Here is a 16,208-nt window from a genome sequence, read left to right as displayed (position 1 = left end):
AGCAGGAACGAAAACATCCCTGTGTTATCAGCACTGTTCCCAGCACAAATCCAAACCACAGCCCCATAGCAGCTGCTGTGAAGAAAATTAACTCTACCCCAGCCACAACCAGCACAGAAATCTAACAAAAAACTTATCAGTGATTGCAATGAGACTATGGAACAGACTTCAAAGTCTCCTATAAGAAGTGCGCTAGAAGCAAAACATCTTAGAGTATACTGTAGGGGGGAAAAAGAATGGAAGCTTTCTGTGGAAATGGACAAGTTTAATAAGCCCTTTCATCCTTCATGTTTGTGATTGAATTTTGGTTTATTTCAGTCTGAAATAAAAGCTTTATTCTTCAAGGGCAATAACAGCATGGTTTTTGTAACTCCTTAGCTTTCAACAATAGAGTATAATATTTTGGTTCACCATTGTGTTAAAACTGCAAGTGTTTTTCTGACTACCTTGGCATAATGATTTATTAGTGTTGACACTCCAGGGTTGTTTGTCAGTAGAAGTCAAAAGCTCAGGTTTTGCTCCTTCTGGCAGATGACTTACAAATAATGCAAATCGCTATAGCGCAGGTTATAACCTAATTATGTTATACATCTTGAACAATGGTAATTTCTGTAAGGGAAAGCTGTCTAGCATTTTAGTTGCTAATGTATTTTTTTTCCTCCTTTTTGTATTCTACAAAAGAAACCACATTAAAAAGTGATAGTATGTGTGCAGGTTTTGCTGCTGTGCAGCTTATCTGCTTGTGCTGCTAAAATATGTGAAAGCAGCATAGCAGTCAAATTGCCTATATTTATATGGTTAGTGGCTTTTCTAATGCAAAACTGATTTTTTATTTTCAGGGCTTTAACAATCTGTTTATAATAATTAGCAATAAACTGTAACTTCACTTACAGAATTTCATAGAAGACTAGAAAAATTTCATGTCTTTGTTTTGCCCAGGTAAATCTAACCTGCCAATTCAAGATACTTTTTAATCGTATAGCTCATATTTTATATGCCATTTTAGGAATAATTACTTGGTTAGTACATTTTTATCCAACATTTTCGTTAGCTTTTGCTTCAAGTGAAATTCTCCTTTTAATGTATTCACGCCTCTCAGTTGCATTGATAAGTGCTTTTTATGTGTCTGTATTCCAGCTTCAAATCAAGGCAGCTCCACATAGTTCCCTGCCGACCTGAAGAAAGTGGCGATTCTAACTGTGGAGTGAGGGCGATTTCAGTCCAGAAATCATTCCTTTGACATCAAATGGCTGAAATTGCCCAATGACTTTTTTTTTTTTTCCTGAAAAAATAACAGTATAACTTTTGGCTTAATTCCTTTCTGTTTTGCTATAGATATTTGTATGCGTGTATATAGATAAGCCCATGCATATACATTCTGTAGACTTGGCCAACACAAATCCTGCATTAACAACAGTGACTGGACTTGTGTGTTCACACACCTTGAGGCAGACTTTCCGCCTGCAGAGTGACAGATTGAAATGCAGATCAAGTCAATCAAGACAAAGTTCACGTGCTGAAGAAATGACTCTGATTCATAGTCCACAGAATCCACAGCCTAAGGAGACCACTACTAGCCTGATCACAGTTGGTTTTCCTATCAGCTGTGTTTAGCACAGAGTAAGGACCAGACTATCAAAGATGAGTCAGGGTTGAGGTGTGGTGGCAGGCCAATATTGGGAGTTGTGCTTTATCGTATCTGAGGTTTGAAGGAAGACGTCTGCTTTTAGGACTGTCAGCACTTAATTTATACACACGCATGCACACTTAAGGCTTATTTAAAAAAACAACCTTCATATCACCTATGTGCCGTTTAACTTTATTTACATGTCAACAGGAGCCGAGAAATCTAGCTACATTTTTAAGCTTCTTGGTTCTTGTTAGATACTGCTCGCTTAATTGAAGTTTTTATACCGAGTTTTACGTAACATCTCGTAATGATCTAATAGAACTATAAGCAGTGCTACATAGTTCATTTGGGCTGCGTGTCCATGTGTTGTATTGCTCACACCTTATTAGTCTTCAGCAAATGTTCCACTTTTCTTTAGCTTTGGCAAGCTGCTCGGAACACCATTTCCTTCTTTTCATTCTGGTGGAGTCCAATTGTTCTTTGCTTATACTACAGTAGCCTTTCCCAGAATTTAGCCTGGAGTTTTTATACACTGGGGAGTTTCCAGTGTGTTTAGATTATAAAATGATTTCCTAGTGTGACTGTGACGGAACCGTGCTTTCAGATAATGCTGTCAAACTAGATTTCTGTGCTATTTTTCTGTGTTTCTTTGCGGTATTTTGCTATACAGAAATGATGCGTACAATCATTTTGTCTCTTAAAGTAATATTTTTCAAATCATCCTCCCAAATAGTTAGGATTGTCCCAAAACTTTTTCTTGTTCTGTTTCTCATTAGGTTTGTGTAGATCAATTGGTGTAAGCAACTTTCTTATCAGTCATCTTGAGCAACTAAAGGAAGACTGTGTGATTACTCCACATGTTAATCAGGTGAGTGGGTAAATATATTTAAAGTATCTGGGTTTGGGTTTTTGCTTTGGTTTTTTTGGTTAATCATCTCCTCCCCACCCCTGTGCCTGAAAGAGTACATCCAAACTAGCCTTCGTCATACAATTTCTTCTCTTTCATTTCTATATGCATATTGAAAACCATTCAGGAGGATGACCTGAAGTGAGGGGGCGGGGGAAAGTCCTTCCTCCTTTCTTTTCCCCAGTTTCTCCCAGGCTACTTGTTTGTGGCTGGTTTTAAGGCACAAAAAAATGGTCCACATGCCAGTTTTTTGATGATAAAACAGTTTAGAAATAAAACTCAAGGAGCACTGAACATTTAGCATCTCCAGAGTGAACAAGGTTTTGGAGAGCCTCTGTTCAAATACTATATATAATTCCTCTAAGCAGCACTGAAAACCTCAGGTGATTACATATCCATGCAAGGGTGCTGCTTCCCTCGCTCCCCCCCTTATTTCATAGTCGTATTTTAAGATCACATTAAACTCAGTGAAATTCTCATTTAGGAAGGTCCTGCGAGAGCCCTGGCAAAAAAATTTTGCTGCCCTAGGCAGATAAAAAATGGCAACCTACATACCGGCAGACTTCCAGGACGCTGACAACTATTCCCTTGTTGCAGTTTTCTGCCCACAGCTGTGCTGGAAGTTCACACTCCCATTCCTACCACCTCCTGCCAGCGAAAGTGTGTTTGTGCTAACATAGAACTGGGAACTGGAATGGATGAAGTGCAGGCGCATGCTTTTCCCCTTTGTACAGGTGGTGAGGATTTCTGGCAGCTGTTTGTGGTTTAATGTCATAAACAGCCACAAGAAGGTTGCTCGGAATGTGACTGTCAGAACCTAACATCTCTGATTTTTGCTGTCCACTAGACTAAAGGTTACTAAAGGACAACTACGAGTAACGTTAAATTCACGTAAAACCATGTAAAATATTTAAATTCAGTTATTCAAAATAAGCCATTGAAATATGTCTTAAGATGGGCAGGTTGATGACTGTTTGCCAAGGTTCAATTGTGTCTCCTTTTCAGAAAGACACATCGTCAAAGTCTTACTGGAGTTTGGCATAAGTTGTCACAGTCTGTTAAATGAGAACAGCCTTTCGGTGCGCTACTAAATCACTGCAAGGAAAATAAAACGTAATCGTGGATTTGTTTTGAAATTTCCTCTTGCCCACAATGTCAAAATGCTGCCAGTCTTACTGTGTCAGTAGTGGTAATGGAGAAAAGTTGTTTCTTGATACTATTTGACGGCATCTCTTTCGCTGTGACTGAAAAAGAGGAGACAAAAAGTTGAGACGGTAGTGACACTGGGGGGTGGGAGGGTGGCCCTGCTGTATTCAGATAGTCACTTCTTTAAGGTGATGCACAGCATTGTTCCGAATCAAAACCAAAAAAACCAACAATGAACTATCCATGCCACTGCAAACTGCTCCACTTTGGACAGTTTTGTTATAGCATTAATTTACGCTTTTTAGAGTTACGGGAATCTTATAAACCATAGTTCAGGTTATCCTCAAAAGAGGATGTTTCTTGCTTAGCGTTGGAGAGTTGCTGAGTCTGATGGTTATGAGATTACTTAAGCACTATCAAATAACTAATGAATTCCTAAATTTAAATTGGGAATGGAAGTGCTATACTGAATTCTTATTTCACTGCCCAGAATTTATAATACAGAAGAACTTTGCTATACTTATGCATAAAATAGCATACTCTTTCAATGAACTTATTTCTAAATACAAAACATTTGCAAATAATAATTGTGTACAAAGTCTAAATATTTAAGAAACAAGTGAAGGAAAATGACTTCCCTCTTAGCTGTGTTAAATTTGCATAAAGAATTTAGGGTGTTCTTACAATTCCAACAGTTCTTATGATGTTAAAATTGAAAGTTATTTTTTTCTGTGAAGAGGAGGAAGTAGGAAGGTGGGAGAAAGGAGGTTCTTTATTATGCTTTTATAGCCTTTGCAAACCAGATCGTAAGCAATGCTTCTATTTTACAAACCAAGTTGTAAGTACTGTCTCTCTTGGTTCCTGGAAAAAACAATACAAGAGTATTGTTAAGGTATTTAGTAGTAAGCAAGCACCTTTTAATATTACAATCTACTATCAAAAATACTGCTAAACACTGTGTAAAATGATGATAAATATTTTATTCTAGCATCATGTAGAATGAAACCTACAACCTAGAATTTACAGGTTTGTATTCCAGAGTTTGTAATTGACTTGGCCGTGGTAAGTTTGGATTTACGCTCAAGGAAGTCTTTGAAGTCTCTTTGAAGACCCCTATGCCTGTCACTCATTAGGGGAAAAAATTATGTTTTATAAGAATTTAATTAATATGTTTCATTTAATAAAGTGATACACTGAAACCAAATATAAACTGTTCCTCTCCGAATTCCATGTAGGAATGCTCATCAGTATTTTTTTGTGCAATATTTAGAAGTGCAAATTGCTGTGTAATGACCTCAGAGAGATTTAGTAATAATGTTAATATTGCCATTAATATTGAGCTCTATTATGTACATTTGTACAAGGTAGAAATGTATTTTAGTACTTTGAGGCATTAGGAAACAACCCCTTTGTACATAAACTCACCTGAACTGTTCCTCTATAGAGAAAACATTTCTAGGCTTGTATTTCAGTTTTATAAAGAGAAATAATTGTAAGACTCTGCATTCCCATTGAGAAACTGTTCAGATGCAGGGAAGCTTTACCGGGTGAAAGGAACCCAGGGTGGAAAGCGTAAGGCTTTTGTATACCATCGTCCGAGGTACGACTTTCTAGGTCCGTGTGTCAGGATTGTTACTAGGCTCAACTTTTCCCCATTGCACTATGACTGTCGTAAAAAAACCAGCGCGTACTTAGAGTTCCCCTGTGGCTGACCAAGTGGCAGCTGTGAAGAGTTCTGTAACGTGAACTGCAACCTGTTCTATTAAACAAATGCCAGTTTTTACACACAAATCACCCGGGGTAGAGTGCCAGAAAAGATCAAGATCTTCCTCTACCACCATATGACGGACAGCCCTCGCCTGAGAAAAGTTTGATGACTAAAATAGCAAGGGTGGGGCAAGCCAGGAAGTAGGAATTATTATTTTGAGGGGAAGCACATGCTGGCCGCTCACCCTATGCCTCTTCTAGCTCAGGATGCTAGTCCCTTGCGTTCAGGTGCTGCTAGAACCTTCCAGAAAGTTTTCACAAGAAAAACAAATTCAAAAGTGCTTGTTTTATTTTCTGCATTTGATTATTTGAGCAATGTATTTCAGAAGGTAAATACTTGCTGCTACCAGCACACGACTGCATGTGCCAAAATTCAATTCACAAAATTCGGGAGTCTCTTGATTCGGGGAAAGACATGAAGTATAATCTTCCCAGGTGGGAAGTAGTTGTTGCTGTGTATTCTGCTTGTGAAGCAGGCAGGTGACGCCTCAGCATGCTGTTCTTGCTTTAAGTATTTCTGGTGTAACCTGGAACTGTGCTGCCTAGAAATCTTATTAGACCAGCAGGTATATTCTGCTTGCAGTTATATTAGGAATAAATGCTGAATAAGTCACCTGATGCCGTAGGGGTGCTGCAGATTTTTCAGCATTTGATCCTAAATACATCATTTTTTATTTAATATTTTCCAGGCTATGTTATTTGTTACACTTAGTGTAAAGAACGTCTACTAACATTGCTTATTACTATTGTAATAATTGAGTAATACACCCTGCTTGCTCTTTCTTTTTTCCCCTCATAGTTTTGTGTAAAAACAATGAGACTATTTTCTGGTCAGCTCAGGTGCAAACAAGTGAATAACTGTATGACCTAAACACGGGTCTTACACACATATAAACATGAAACGCAAAGGCTACTGAAAGGTCAAGAAACATCAAAGGTTGAAGACATGGATGTGTCTGCTGCTTGAACCTTGTTCCCGAGTCCACCTAGTAATTTAGATCATAGCAGCTTTAGGCTGACTCAGCCCAGCCTTCGAGGGGCACAGTTTTTTCTTAGCGCATATTGAATGACTGCCAGCCTATTGTTCCCGACTATTGTTGTCTGAAAAGACAACATGTACTAAAGATGAGAAACAGGAAATGTTCATTTGTCCTCTTTGTGGCAGAAGAAATTTTCCAGATGCCATGTGTTGAGGTAATTGTTCAGAAGAGTATTTTTCTTCAAAATGCGCAAGAGTTAGATGACTGGAACAATGGTGACGGCCAGTCACAAAAATACATCACGTGATTATGTCTTTCATGAAGGAAAACACTACCCATTTTCATTTGACTGCAGAGGATAAACTGTGAAATACTTACTTTTAAGTAACGTAGTAAGGAACATTACAGAGCCTCCCTTTTGGCTTTTGCTACATGCCAGGATACGTGGCTCTTCTGAGACCATTACTTTCCAATAACTTCTGTTTCCTTTTGCTTCCAACAACTATGTCTTTGGAGCTTGTTACTTTTCCTCTTTTAACTGGCTCTTGGCAATTTGTGACCTTCCTTCCTACGAAGGGTCTCCTTCACACTTCATTCCACAGCGCGATTGCTTCCCTGCATAAGCTGTGGGTGACGTCACGCGCAGGACACAGGATTTTCCATGGACAACCCATGCCAACAGGCTTCGCTTCCGAGGTCAGGCCCTCATCCCAAGCAAATTGTTCTGGTTGGTCTCTTGCAAACCCAGTCCCTGCCCCTCCCCTTGCCCGTGCAACTCAAAGATCATTAGTAAAGAAACAGGAAAGGACGTAGATTTGGGGAAGAGAAGGTAGTCTCAAATCACCAATAAAAATGACCTAATGCCGACTTCCTCTGTGCATTTGCATATATTTCTCAAACACGGAGCAGAACACGAGTGCAAGTCCAGCTGCAGGTAGGGCAGACAACTGCTCCGTGCACCTTACTTCTGGGGGAAGCATAAAATACGTAGTAAACTATTGTGTCAATTAATGGCAAAATGCTTGTGGATTAATATCCTTCCCATGTCTTCCAAAACGGATAACTTACATCTGTCTCCCAGAAGCAGTGATTTCACTCGTGGTGTGTTTTTAAAACGAGAGAAAAAAATATTTTCATTTATCAACGATGTTTTCTACTAAATGTACTCTCAAGGTTTTTACTGAAAGTTTATTTCCATTTACCTAAGGTTGAATACCACCCTTTCCAACGACCTCAGGAGCTGGTGGATTATTGTAGGAGCAGAGATATTGTTTTTGAAGGCTACTGTCCTTTAGCCAAAGGTGAAGCACTCACTCATCCTAGTGTCATTCAGCTGGCAAAAAAATATGGCAGAACTCCAGCACAGATTTGCATACGCTGGAGTATCCAGGTAATGGAGGGTGGTAATAAAAACGTGTCTCCTCTCTCAGGAAAAAAAAATGCAAATAGTTTGGGGTTTGTGCATCAAACCAGAATTTATACAGAAAGTATTTTTGCCTTCACTATGTTGATATCGTCTGAACTAACTGTGCTGTACTGGAAATGTGGAACGTAGCACACAAAGCATGGCAGTATTTTAAATATGCAAATAATCTGATTGTAGAGGATGAAAAGAACCACCAATAAAAGAGATGTTTTCAAGCTAAATGTTACAAGCAGTATGAGGCATTGTTCCATTTCTATCGCTCAACACGAAGTACTAAGCAGTGCAGTAGTGCATTAAGTTGACATAAACCACATAATCTGCGTTGGAATTTAATGCAGTGTATATAACTGCAATTAAAAATAGTGTGTAGAAATGTGAGCGTCCTCTGAAAAATGAAATTAAAACCTCAGAAGGCATGAGGAATGTCTTGAAATGTTTTGAAGAGAGATTATTTTCTTTGAAACTATGTAAATTTTAATGATGAGAAGCATTATGTTTTTCAGAATGGGATTGTCACTATTCCAAAGTCCACAAAAGCAGAAAGGATACAGGAAAACTGCAAGGTAAGATTTGGTTGTGCACTCAAGTCTGACTAACATCTGAGTTACTGTTTTTAATACTTTGGTTTGCCTGCCCATTTTCCTATACCAGTTTTCTATTGGGGCAACTCAGTTAAAACTGGCAAATTATACTACCATAAATTGCTTACAATATGGTAGAAAACCATATCAAAACCAATTTGATTCTGCCAATCAAAGCAAATGTCAGAAATCAACTGGAGAGCTAATCACTGTGGATAAAAAAGATACCCATAGAAAGACCTTTCATAGTTGATTTTTATTATTGATATTTTTATTTATTACTTGGCTGATTGTAGAACACCCTGATCTGGTTATGGATAGGTCCTCTCTGTGACAGGCACACAGGTCAAAGGGAAGGAGTTTGTGTGCTATGCATAACACCGTATGAAAGCTGTAAAGCTCTCCTGGGGATATCCCACATACAGACCTTCTGAGGAAATCATGGTCCTGCCAGAGCTGACTCTTCCCCTGCCTTCTTCCTTCTACTCAATTTGCAGAGAAGGTCCCGGCATGAAGGGGATGGACAAAGAAAAGTGGGGAACGAATGAGGATTGGCAGCACGATTCCCCCCCACCCTGTTTTTATTTCCTTGTCACACCAAATGTTTTTGATTCATTCATTTTTCTCTCCATTTCTCTAATCTGAGAAGCGTGCTTTCTTTGGGGGAGGAGAGGGGAAACCACAACCACCTTATTGTTACTTCCAGAAATATCGTAGGGGTACGAACTGTTTGGCAAATCAGGAAGAAACTTTGCAAGAAGATAGCAAACTTCCGTCTGCTAGTTAAATCACTGTGTGGGCAGGTGTAAATCAACTCACATGAATGAGGATTTCTCCTGGTGGCTGTGCCTCTTTATATAGCTCCTGCCTTGACTGACTATTCCGACATGCACACTGCCTGTGTGTACAAACAAGCACAGCTGTTTGTGGTACTGTATTGTGAACCAGATCAGAGAACGCAACCGGGCTAAAAATCCTTCCTTATTCTTTTTATTTGATTTTATTTTCCCCAATGATATTTTAAATCCAGATTCATTCTATTTTTTACAGACTTTACTCTGTGGCCCCACCAATTCATTTCGCACAACTGAGGAAACGCATTGCAGCAAAACTTAAAACACTTAGGATGGAGAGGAGGAGGGGAGAACTGGCACAGTTATTCGATGTTGTTTATCGCATCTCCCATTTTTTTCTTTCCCCCATGCCAGTGTGTTGGCCTGAGTCTTTACCACCTCTAGTCAAGTTGGTGGAAGCATGGACCTCATTAAGCCCTTAGTATATAACATATTATATAGGATTTCTGCTTCTGGGACTGGTCCTGGTTTAGGTTTAAAAAGCTTGAGCACTGAGGTTTGACTACAAGGGTCATTCCAGCAGACAGTGACTGCTGGATAATGCAGGATGGGAGGAGCTCATTTGGCAGCAGTTCAGGCTCCACGGGATCTTTTTATTGACTATGGAGGAGCTCTGACAAAGACAACAGACCGACTTAAAGCAACTTCAGTTCTGAAGCGATAACGTCTGAATAAGACACCTGTTAAGAAAACACTGACACCGTCATTCATGTTGCAGGTCTCGCCACAGGCGAAGTCGGTGGCTGGAAGAACCTGTGCATGAAGACGGGTGGTTGCTTTCAAGTTTGAGTTAGTACTGAGGCACTGTAGCACTGTATCTGTTTCTCTATTAGCTGATCCATGAGTGTTTTGTCTAAGTACACATAGAAAAGATAGCTATACTTCAAGGTCAGGTTGAACGGGGCTCTGAGGAACCTGATCTAGTTGAAGACGTCCCTGCCCACGGGAGGGGGGTTGGACTAGATGACCTTTAGAGGTCCCTTCCAACCCAAACTATTCTATGATTCTATGATACAGCCTTTGGTTTGCTAGCTTTGTGAATGTCCTGCTACCTTCTAGTCGTTCTCTTTGGCCAAAGTTCTGGCGAAAAGGACTGTAACACTCTAAATTGAACGTTGGGATAGAAGTGAAATACTGAGCTCAGGTTTCCAGAGGGATTGCAGGCAGGGTCTTCATATACCTCTGGCAGCGACCATATAGAGTGCTGTCAAAAACAGCTTTGATACTACCGTTGTCTTGGACCCTTGCCTGAGGCCAGCGTGCTACAAAACCATCTTAACAGAGTCTACAAATAAAAATGAGTCACAAAAGGAGCAAAGGACCCAGTGGAGCCTGTCAGCTTAACGGAATATTTGTCCATGACAAAATATAAGAAGAATTTCCAGAAGGAAAAATACAGAAAAAATCTGCCTCACATTTAAATGAATCTTGGTCAGTTTAAATAACAGAAACGCTCCTGATTCTCTCTCTGTTCGTGATGTTAACTATATACGCATTCCCATAGGTGTTTGATTTTACAATAGCAGAAGACGATGTTGACATTCTGAATGGAATGCATGACGGGAGGCATGTTTCCTGGGACCCAAGCCTTATTGTGTGAATGAAGGTTTGAGCTTTTTCCTTTGTCAGTGATCAGTGAGTCACAGCATGTAATTTAAATTCAGGGAAGGTTACAATAAGAATATAATCCTAAGATTAATGTCTGCTATTAATGATAACTGATTTGAAATCCTTAACATTGATAACAGACGAGATCTTTTTGAGGGTAGCACTTTTGTACAGAGATCTTACATTTCCGTCTCAAATCCTGATCCGTAGTTCATTGAAGCCCATGCAAAGCCTCTTATTTATGCCATTGACCCTGCATCAGGCCATTTAATCAAAGAGCATGAGGAGATAATCCCTTCTTTAAAAATGTAAGAAAAAAAAATGCTATGTACTAGTGTACAACACAGGTGTTAAGTACGAAATAATTTTCCAAGTACTTTATTAGAGGGATACAATGTATGAAGAAGAAAAAGCTGGGTGAAAAAAATATGTTAATACCATTATTATTACAATATTACTGTACAATAAACTGCAAATCTCCATCAAAAATATAATCTCATTGTAATAAGCAATATCTGAGCATCACCAAAAAAAGTTTTATGCATATTATTGCATAATAATGGCATTGACCCAGAGAGTTCTATGCATATTATTTACTAGCCTGTAGGTATAACAAAGTAGAAATCTTTCCAGAGAAGCCCACGTACAATTAAACTTATCTGCATGGCTAAGAGCTGGGCAGCAAGCTCTAAGAGCCAAAGAGGCATCTCTGTTACTACTGATCATCTTCTCTTACTGGAAATTCTGGTGAGTTTTGTGTAGCTTTTAGTGAGAATTAGTTTAGCTTTCATTTTGGATTTGTCCAGGAAATCTCATTAAGAGCCTATACTGTTCCTCACATTTTTGTATAAAGTATGTATGTATATATAGAGATAGATGTAGATACAGATATATGTAGTTTACAGATCTGTTTTGAGAAATACGTCTGCAGAGTCTTTTACCGGCTGAGTATTCAACTTCTAGTCACATTGGTTTGATATTTTAGGAGTTCCTGTGTCTAGAAAGGTATGGAAAATCTGACTATGATTTACATTGTGTGTGGACTTCCTGAGGCAGTTTTCCCAGTGCTGTTCTGCTTTAGTCATATCGTGAAACAAAGCTCCTTAGTTTTTTATCGAGAAGTGACTTACAGCGATCATATATTCTAGCCTGCATTGTTTGTCCTCAAAGTAGAGCTTCTGTACACCTTGGCTAAAATACAGACAAACTTACCTTTTTGCTAACAGCTCCTCAGAATAATTGGCTGGTTTTTCCTGGTAAACATTTCCGCGAAAATTTGTCTGGATTTTCCTCTGGAATCATTAATGTATTATTTATTATTTTAAAATACAAGAAACTGTATGAAATGCTGTGCTCGCTAATACCTGTACAATGTACTGTTCCAAGAAAGCTACACAATCTCCACAGTAAGGGAAAATTGGAAAGATTGCCCAGAAATAAACCTTTCTACTAGTGGTCATCAGCTAATCCCGCTTTTGAAAAGTCACTTCATAGAACAATACCTTAGCAATACGAAAAAAAACCTGTTACTGTGCTGTTGAGGGACTCCTTGCTTCACAGTGTATCCGAACTCATAAAACGAGGACTAGAAGTGAATCACGTGCCTCGTATTCACTCAGTGTGGCTTTTTGGCAGCGGAGACTTTCTCAGGAACTACAAAAGAGAAGTTGGAGTCTTACCTCTAGTTCTCTCTAGAGAAACAGACATCACATCAACACACTGTTTGCAACGCAAATGACGCATACAAAGTGAACCAAATCTTTATGTATGCTACCAAATTCTAGCTTCAGTATTACCAGAACAATACCAGTTAGGACTAGTTACGTGGCTAGAAGTCCCATGTTGGCCAGAACAGCTCTGTTTTTTCTGCACTTGTTTCTGACTGATTACCTCCCTGTTCTAAGCTAGACAGAACTAAACCAGATTTTCTTGCTAATCCCCTACGTAGATGACTTTAGGCTACAGTGAGGATGGCCTCCTAATTCACTGATATATTTCATTGTTCCCTCTGTCAAAGAGATTTTACAATGGTTTTTGTGTCTGCATCTGCTTTTGCTGGGAAGTCAAGCCACCATTTTCTCTGATCTAGATCATGGTATCTAAGCAGTACAATGAGTAATGAAAGGAATAATCAGATAGAAATAGTATTACTATTAACTGTACCAGTTTACAATGGTTTTTGTGTCTGCATCTGCTTTTGCTGGGAAGTCAAGCCACCATTTTCTCTGATCTAGATCATGGTATCTAAGCAGTACAATGAGTAATGAAAGGAATAATCAGATAGAAATAGTATTACTGAAAAAGCATTCTTCTTAAGGAGCAGTTGTGGCAAGTTACAGTTTTAATCTGATAGTTACTTTCCTAACTACCTTCAGACTTAATTATTGTTGGTTCAGGACTTTTTTCTGGTTGGGTTGGGGTTTTTTTTTGTAATCTTTCCTAGCAATTCCTTTGCTACCAGGTAGTGCCTTTAGAACTACGGTAGAGTTTAATTGTAACTGTGTACAAAGTTGCATGTAATTTGAGGCAATATAAGCTTTTTTTCAGTGCCAGGACTCAGCTGACCCATGCTATCCCTCTCCCAGGTGTGGTGTGCAGTTTTGCACATTGCGCCATCGCTAATAGCCATCGTTTTCTGCCCCAAGAGACCGGAACCCTGTTGTCTCCTGTGTGCTTGGGGTGTATCGCTGGAGCCTCTTCCTTTGAATAGGGCATTCGCACGTTAGTTAATTTAGAATCATTGAGCAAATCCTCTTTGACTTTTGATGAGGTTGCAGAGGGAAAGACGGACTCAGTGGGTTCATATTTTATGCTCCTCTTTGCAACTAAATTGACATTACAGATGTGGTAGATAGTTTTCTCTTTAAGCAAAGGCTGCTGAAGAATAAGTCCATATCACCTATCTAAATGAACATTTCTAAAGTTTGATCATAGTATACAGAAACACATGTACGACAACTTTGATCATAGTATACAGAAATAAGACAACTAATAAGAAATTGGAAAGTGAACAGTAGTGAGATTTAGGGGTAGCAGTGAGGAGTGATGTTCTGTAATAGAAGCAGAACCTAGAAGACCAAAAGGATATAAAAGTGCTGAACATACAAAATCAGGATGTTTAACTCCATTTTTTTAAATTTCTTTGGTCAGTTAGCCTGGGGGTGCTCATTTTTTCAGTTGTTTTTTTTTTTTTATTTTATTTTTTTTTTTCAGAATTCATCCTTCTAGTGAATTCTTGGAATTATATGCATATTCTTCCCCAGGGCTGAAATTCCTCCTCCTGTCCATATTTCCGTAAGACAAGCTTTCTCTCGAGAGAAAACTTTTTCACCTTTCTAGAATGACCATTTGTAAGATACAGCAATGCATCCATTTTATCAGTGTAACCCATCATCTTGCCGATGGGAACAGGGAATACACCTGAAAATGGAAGGCACTTTTTCTTCCCTATTATGTAGGTCATTTGTGGTAGTGACTGATTGGGGCACTCCTTTCTAGTCGAGATAAACCATTATTTAAAATAAGATACAATTCATCAGTGTTACCTACCTAAGTGCAATCAGCTGCCTTTGCAGGAGCACCGTGACTCTTAGTGGAAGGGAACTCTCGTGAAACAAGTAAGGAAGGGAAAAAATAAACTGAAAGTCAGTGGAAAGGGTGAGGCCATTTTCTGTGCAGCCAAGAAGCTTCCTGTCTGACTCTGAGTGGCTCCCTCTCTCCTTTCTTGCCTGTTTCTGAATTTCATCTTTTCTATTACTGGAGGTGAAGGCACCTAAGAACTTTTCGTTGGAAAATAATGGGAACGGTTTTGTAAAGTGCATACTTCAGGAAAGGTTTTTTTAATCAGGCCGCAGAAGTGTTTCTACCGCACCTGACCCCCAACGTAACTTTCAAGACATTATTTTTCTGACTAGCATGTGTAATAAAGAAACTATAACACCAGCAAGTTCACAAATCCACTAAGCCAAGCAGACTGCGCAATATTCACCCTTCTTTTTGCACTGTGGTTAACACCAGCTGATTTTCTTTTAAAAATAGCAGCGCTGAACTGTTCTGACAGGAAAGCTGACATTAACCCCATGTTTTTGAAAATGGGGACAAAGGTGGAGTCGCTCTTGCTGCCACTAACTGAATCCAAGCAGTTAACTCTTTCCGCGTTGCCACACCCCTTGCAAAGCTTTGAAGCTCACCTCCGACTATAGCGCATCGGGTGAAAATAACAGAGAAGCCAACCTTCTGGCAATTTTTCGTGTTGCTGTGCTGGGAGTCTTCTTCTGTACTTAATCTTTTGGCACTTTTTGCAGCCTCCATTAAGACGCCTGCACTTTCGAAAGAAAATGTCGAGTGTTTGCACTGCCTTGTAGTGAGCCTGCGTTATATTTATGAGATAAGCGATGCAGCCTTACTGTTTGTCTTTATGAATGGCTGCTTATCCATCTGCAGCATCACACAGGACTAATTGCAACTGCCAGGACATTACAGAATAGTCATGACTTCTAAGGGACCAGAGCGTGAGAACTATCTCCAAAACTTGCCACTAGCCATTGGGGGGGGGGGAGAAAAGAGGAGCACAAAGCCTGAAATGAATTTAAATCGATGACGCTGATACTACTTCCCAGTGATGTAACACGTATCACCCTGTAAACCGCTGCAGGCATGGCCAACGTTGTGGGCTGTGCTTCTCCAAGCAGCTTTGCGCAGATCCATTGTGCCAATCTCCGCCACCGTGCCCAAGAGGACTATTTCACAGCGGCTTTGCTAGCCAGTGCCCTTTGAGAACCACTCTCTAGCTGAACTACTAATAGGAAACTTGAGAGTATGTTAGCAGCATTATCACCCTATTAATGATTGCTCTATTTTTTTTCTCCAGCAAAATAGATTTCCAGGACTTTCCAGAGGAGGCTTCAATCTTCCAGTATAATGAACTAGTGCTAAGTTCGTAACCTGGCTGTAAATTCGGAGGGGGGGGGAGGCGTACAATTACTTTCACAGTTTCCTGGTACCAAGGAGAGCAGCGATTGTTGGGTTGTTTTGTTCTGTTTTGTTTTTCTTTTTTCTATGAATTCATTCTTTCCTAATGGTTCTTCATGACCTGGATTCATCCCCTTGAATATCCATAAGTATAATGTTGCCAAGGTGAATTTACAGTAAATCACTTGCTTTGGGTGCAGTATAAAGGTGGCGGAAGATTAATCCGAAGCGTAGCTGTTAAGGTCATACATATACTGTGGTATAAATTCACTTTCCTGATGTCGAAAAATATATATTTAATGGACTCTATATTAATGAAACAGCAGCCAGCTATTTTA

At 39.4% G+C, this 16,208-nt stretch overlaps 1 protein-coding gene across 1 annotated transcript in view; it reads left to right on the top strand.

Annotated features, from left to right (window-relative positions):
- The window catches only part of LOC103902209 (glyoxal reductase), a 53,600-nt gene that overhangs the window by 35,868 nt on the left and 1,524 nt on the right, over positions 1–16,208 (top strand). The window contains exons 5-8 of the mRNA XM_009283227.1: positions 2,407–2,498; positions 7,638–7,820; positions 8,360–8,419; positions 10,796–10,897. Coding sequence (XP_009281502.1) covers positions 2,407–2,498; positions 7,638–7,820; positions 8,360–8,419; positions 10,796–10,891 — 431 coding nt within the window. The 3' untranslated portion in view covers positions 10,892–10,897. The remainder of the gene's footprint in view (positions 1–2,406; positions 2,499–7,637; positions 7,821–8,359; positions 8,420–10,795; positions 10,898–16,208) is intronic.

Source organism: Aptenodytes forsteri, unplaced genomic scaffold (assembly GCF_000699145.1).
Source record: "Aptenodytes forsteri isolate BGI_AS27 unplaced genomic scaffold, ASM69914v1 Scaffold181, whole genome shotgun sequence".
Classification (NCBI taxonomy): domain Eukaryota; kingdom Metazoa; phylum Chordata; class Aves; order Sphenisciformes; family Spheniscidae; genus Aptenodytes; species Aptenodytes forsteri.
The sequence above is the reverse complement of the archived record's forward strand: the minus strand, read 5'-3'. Positions and strand labels throughout refer to the sequence as shown.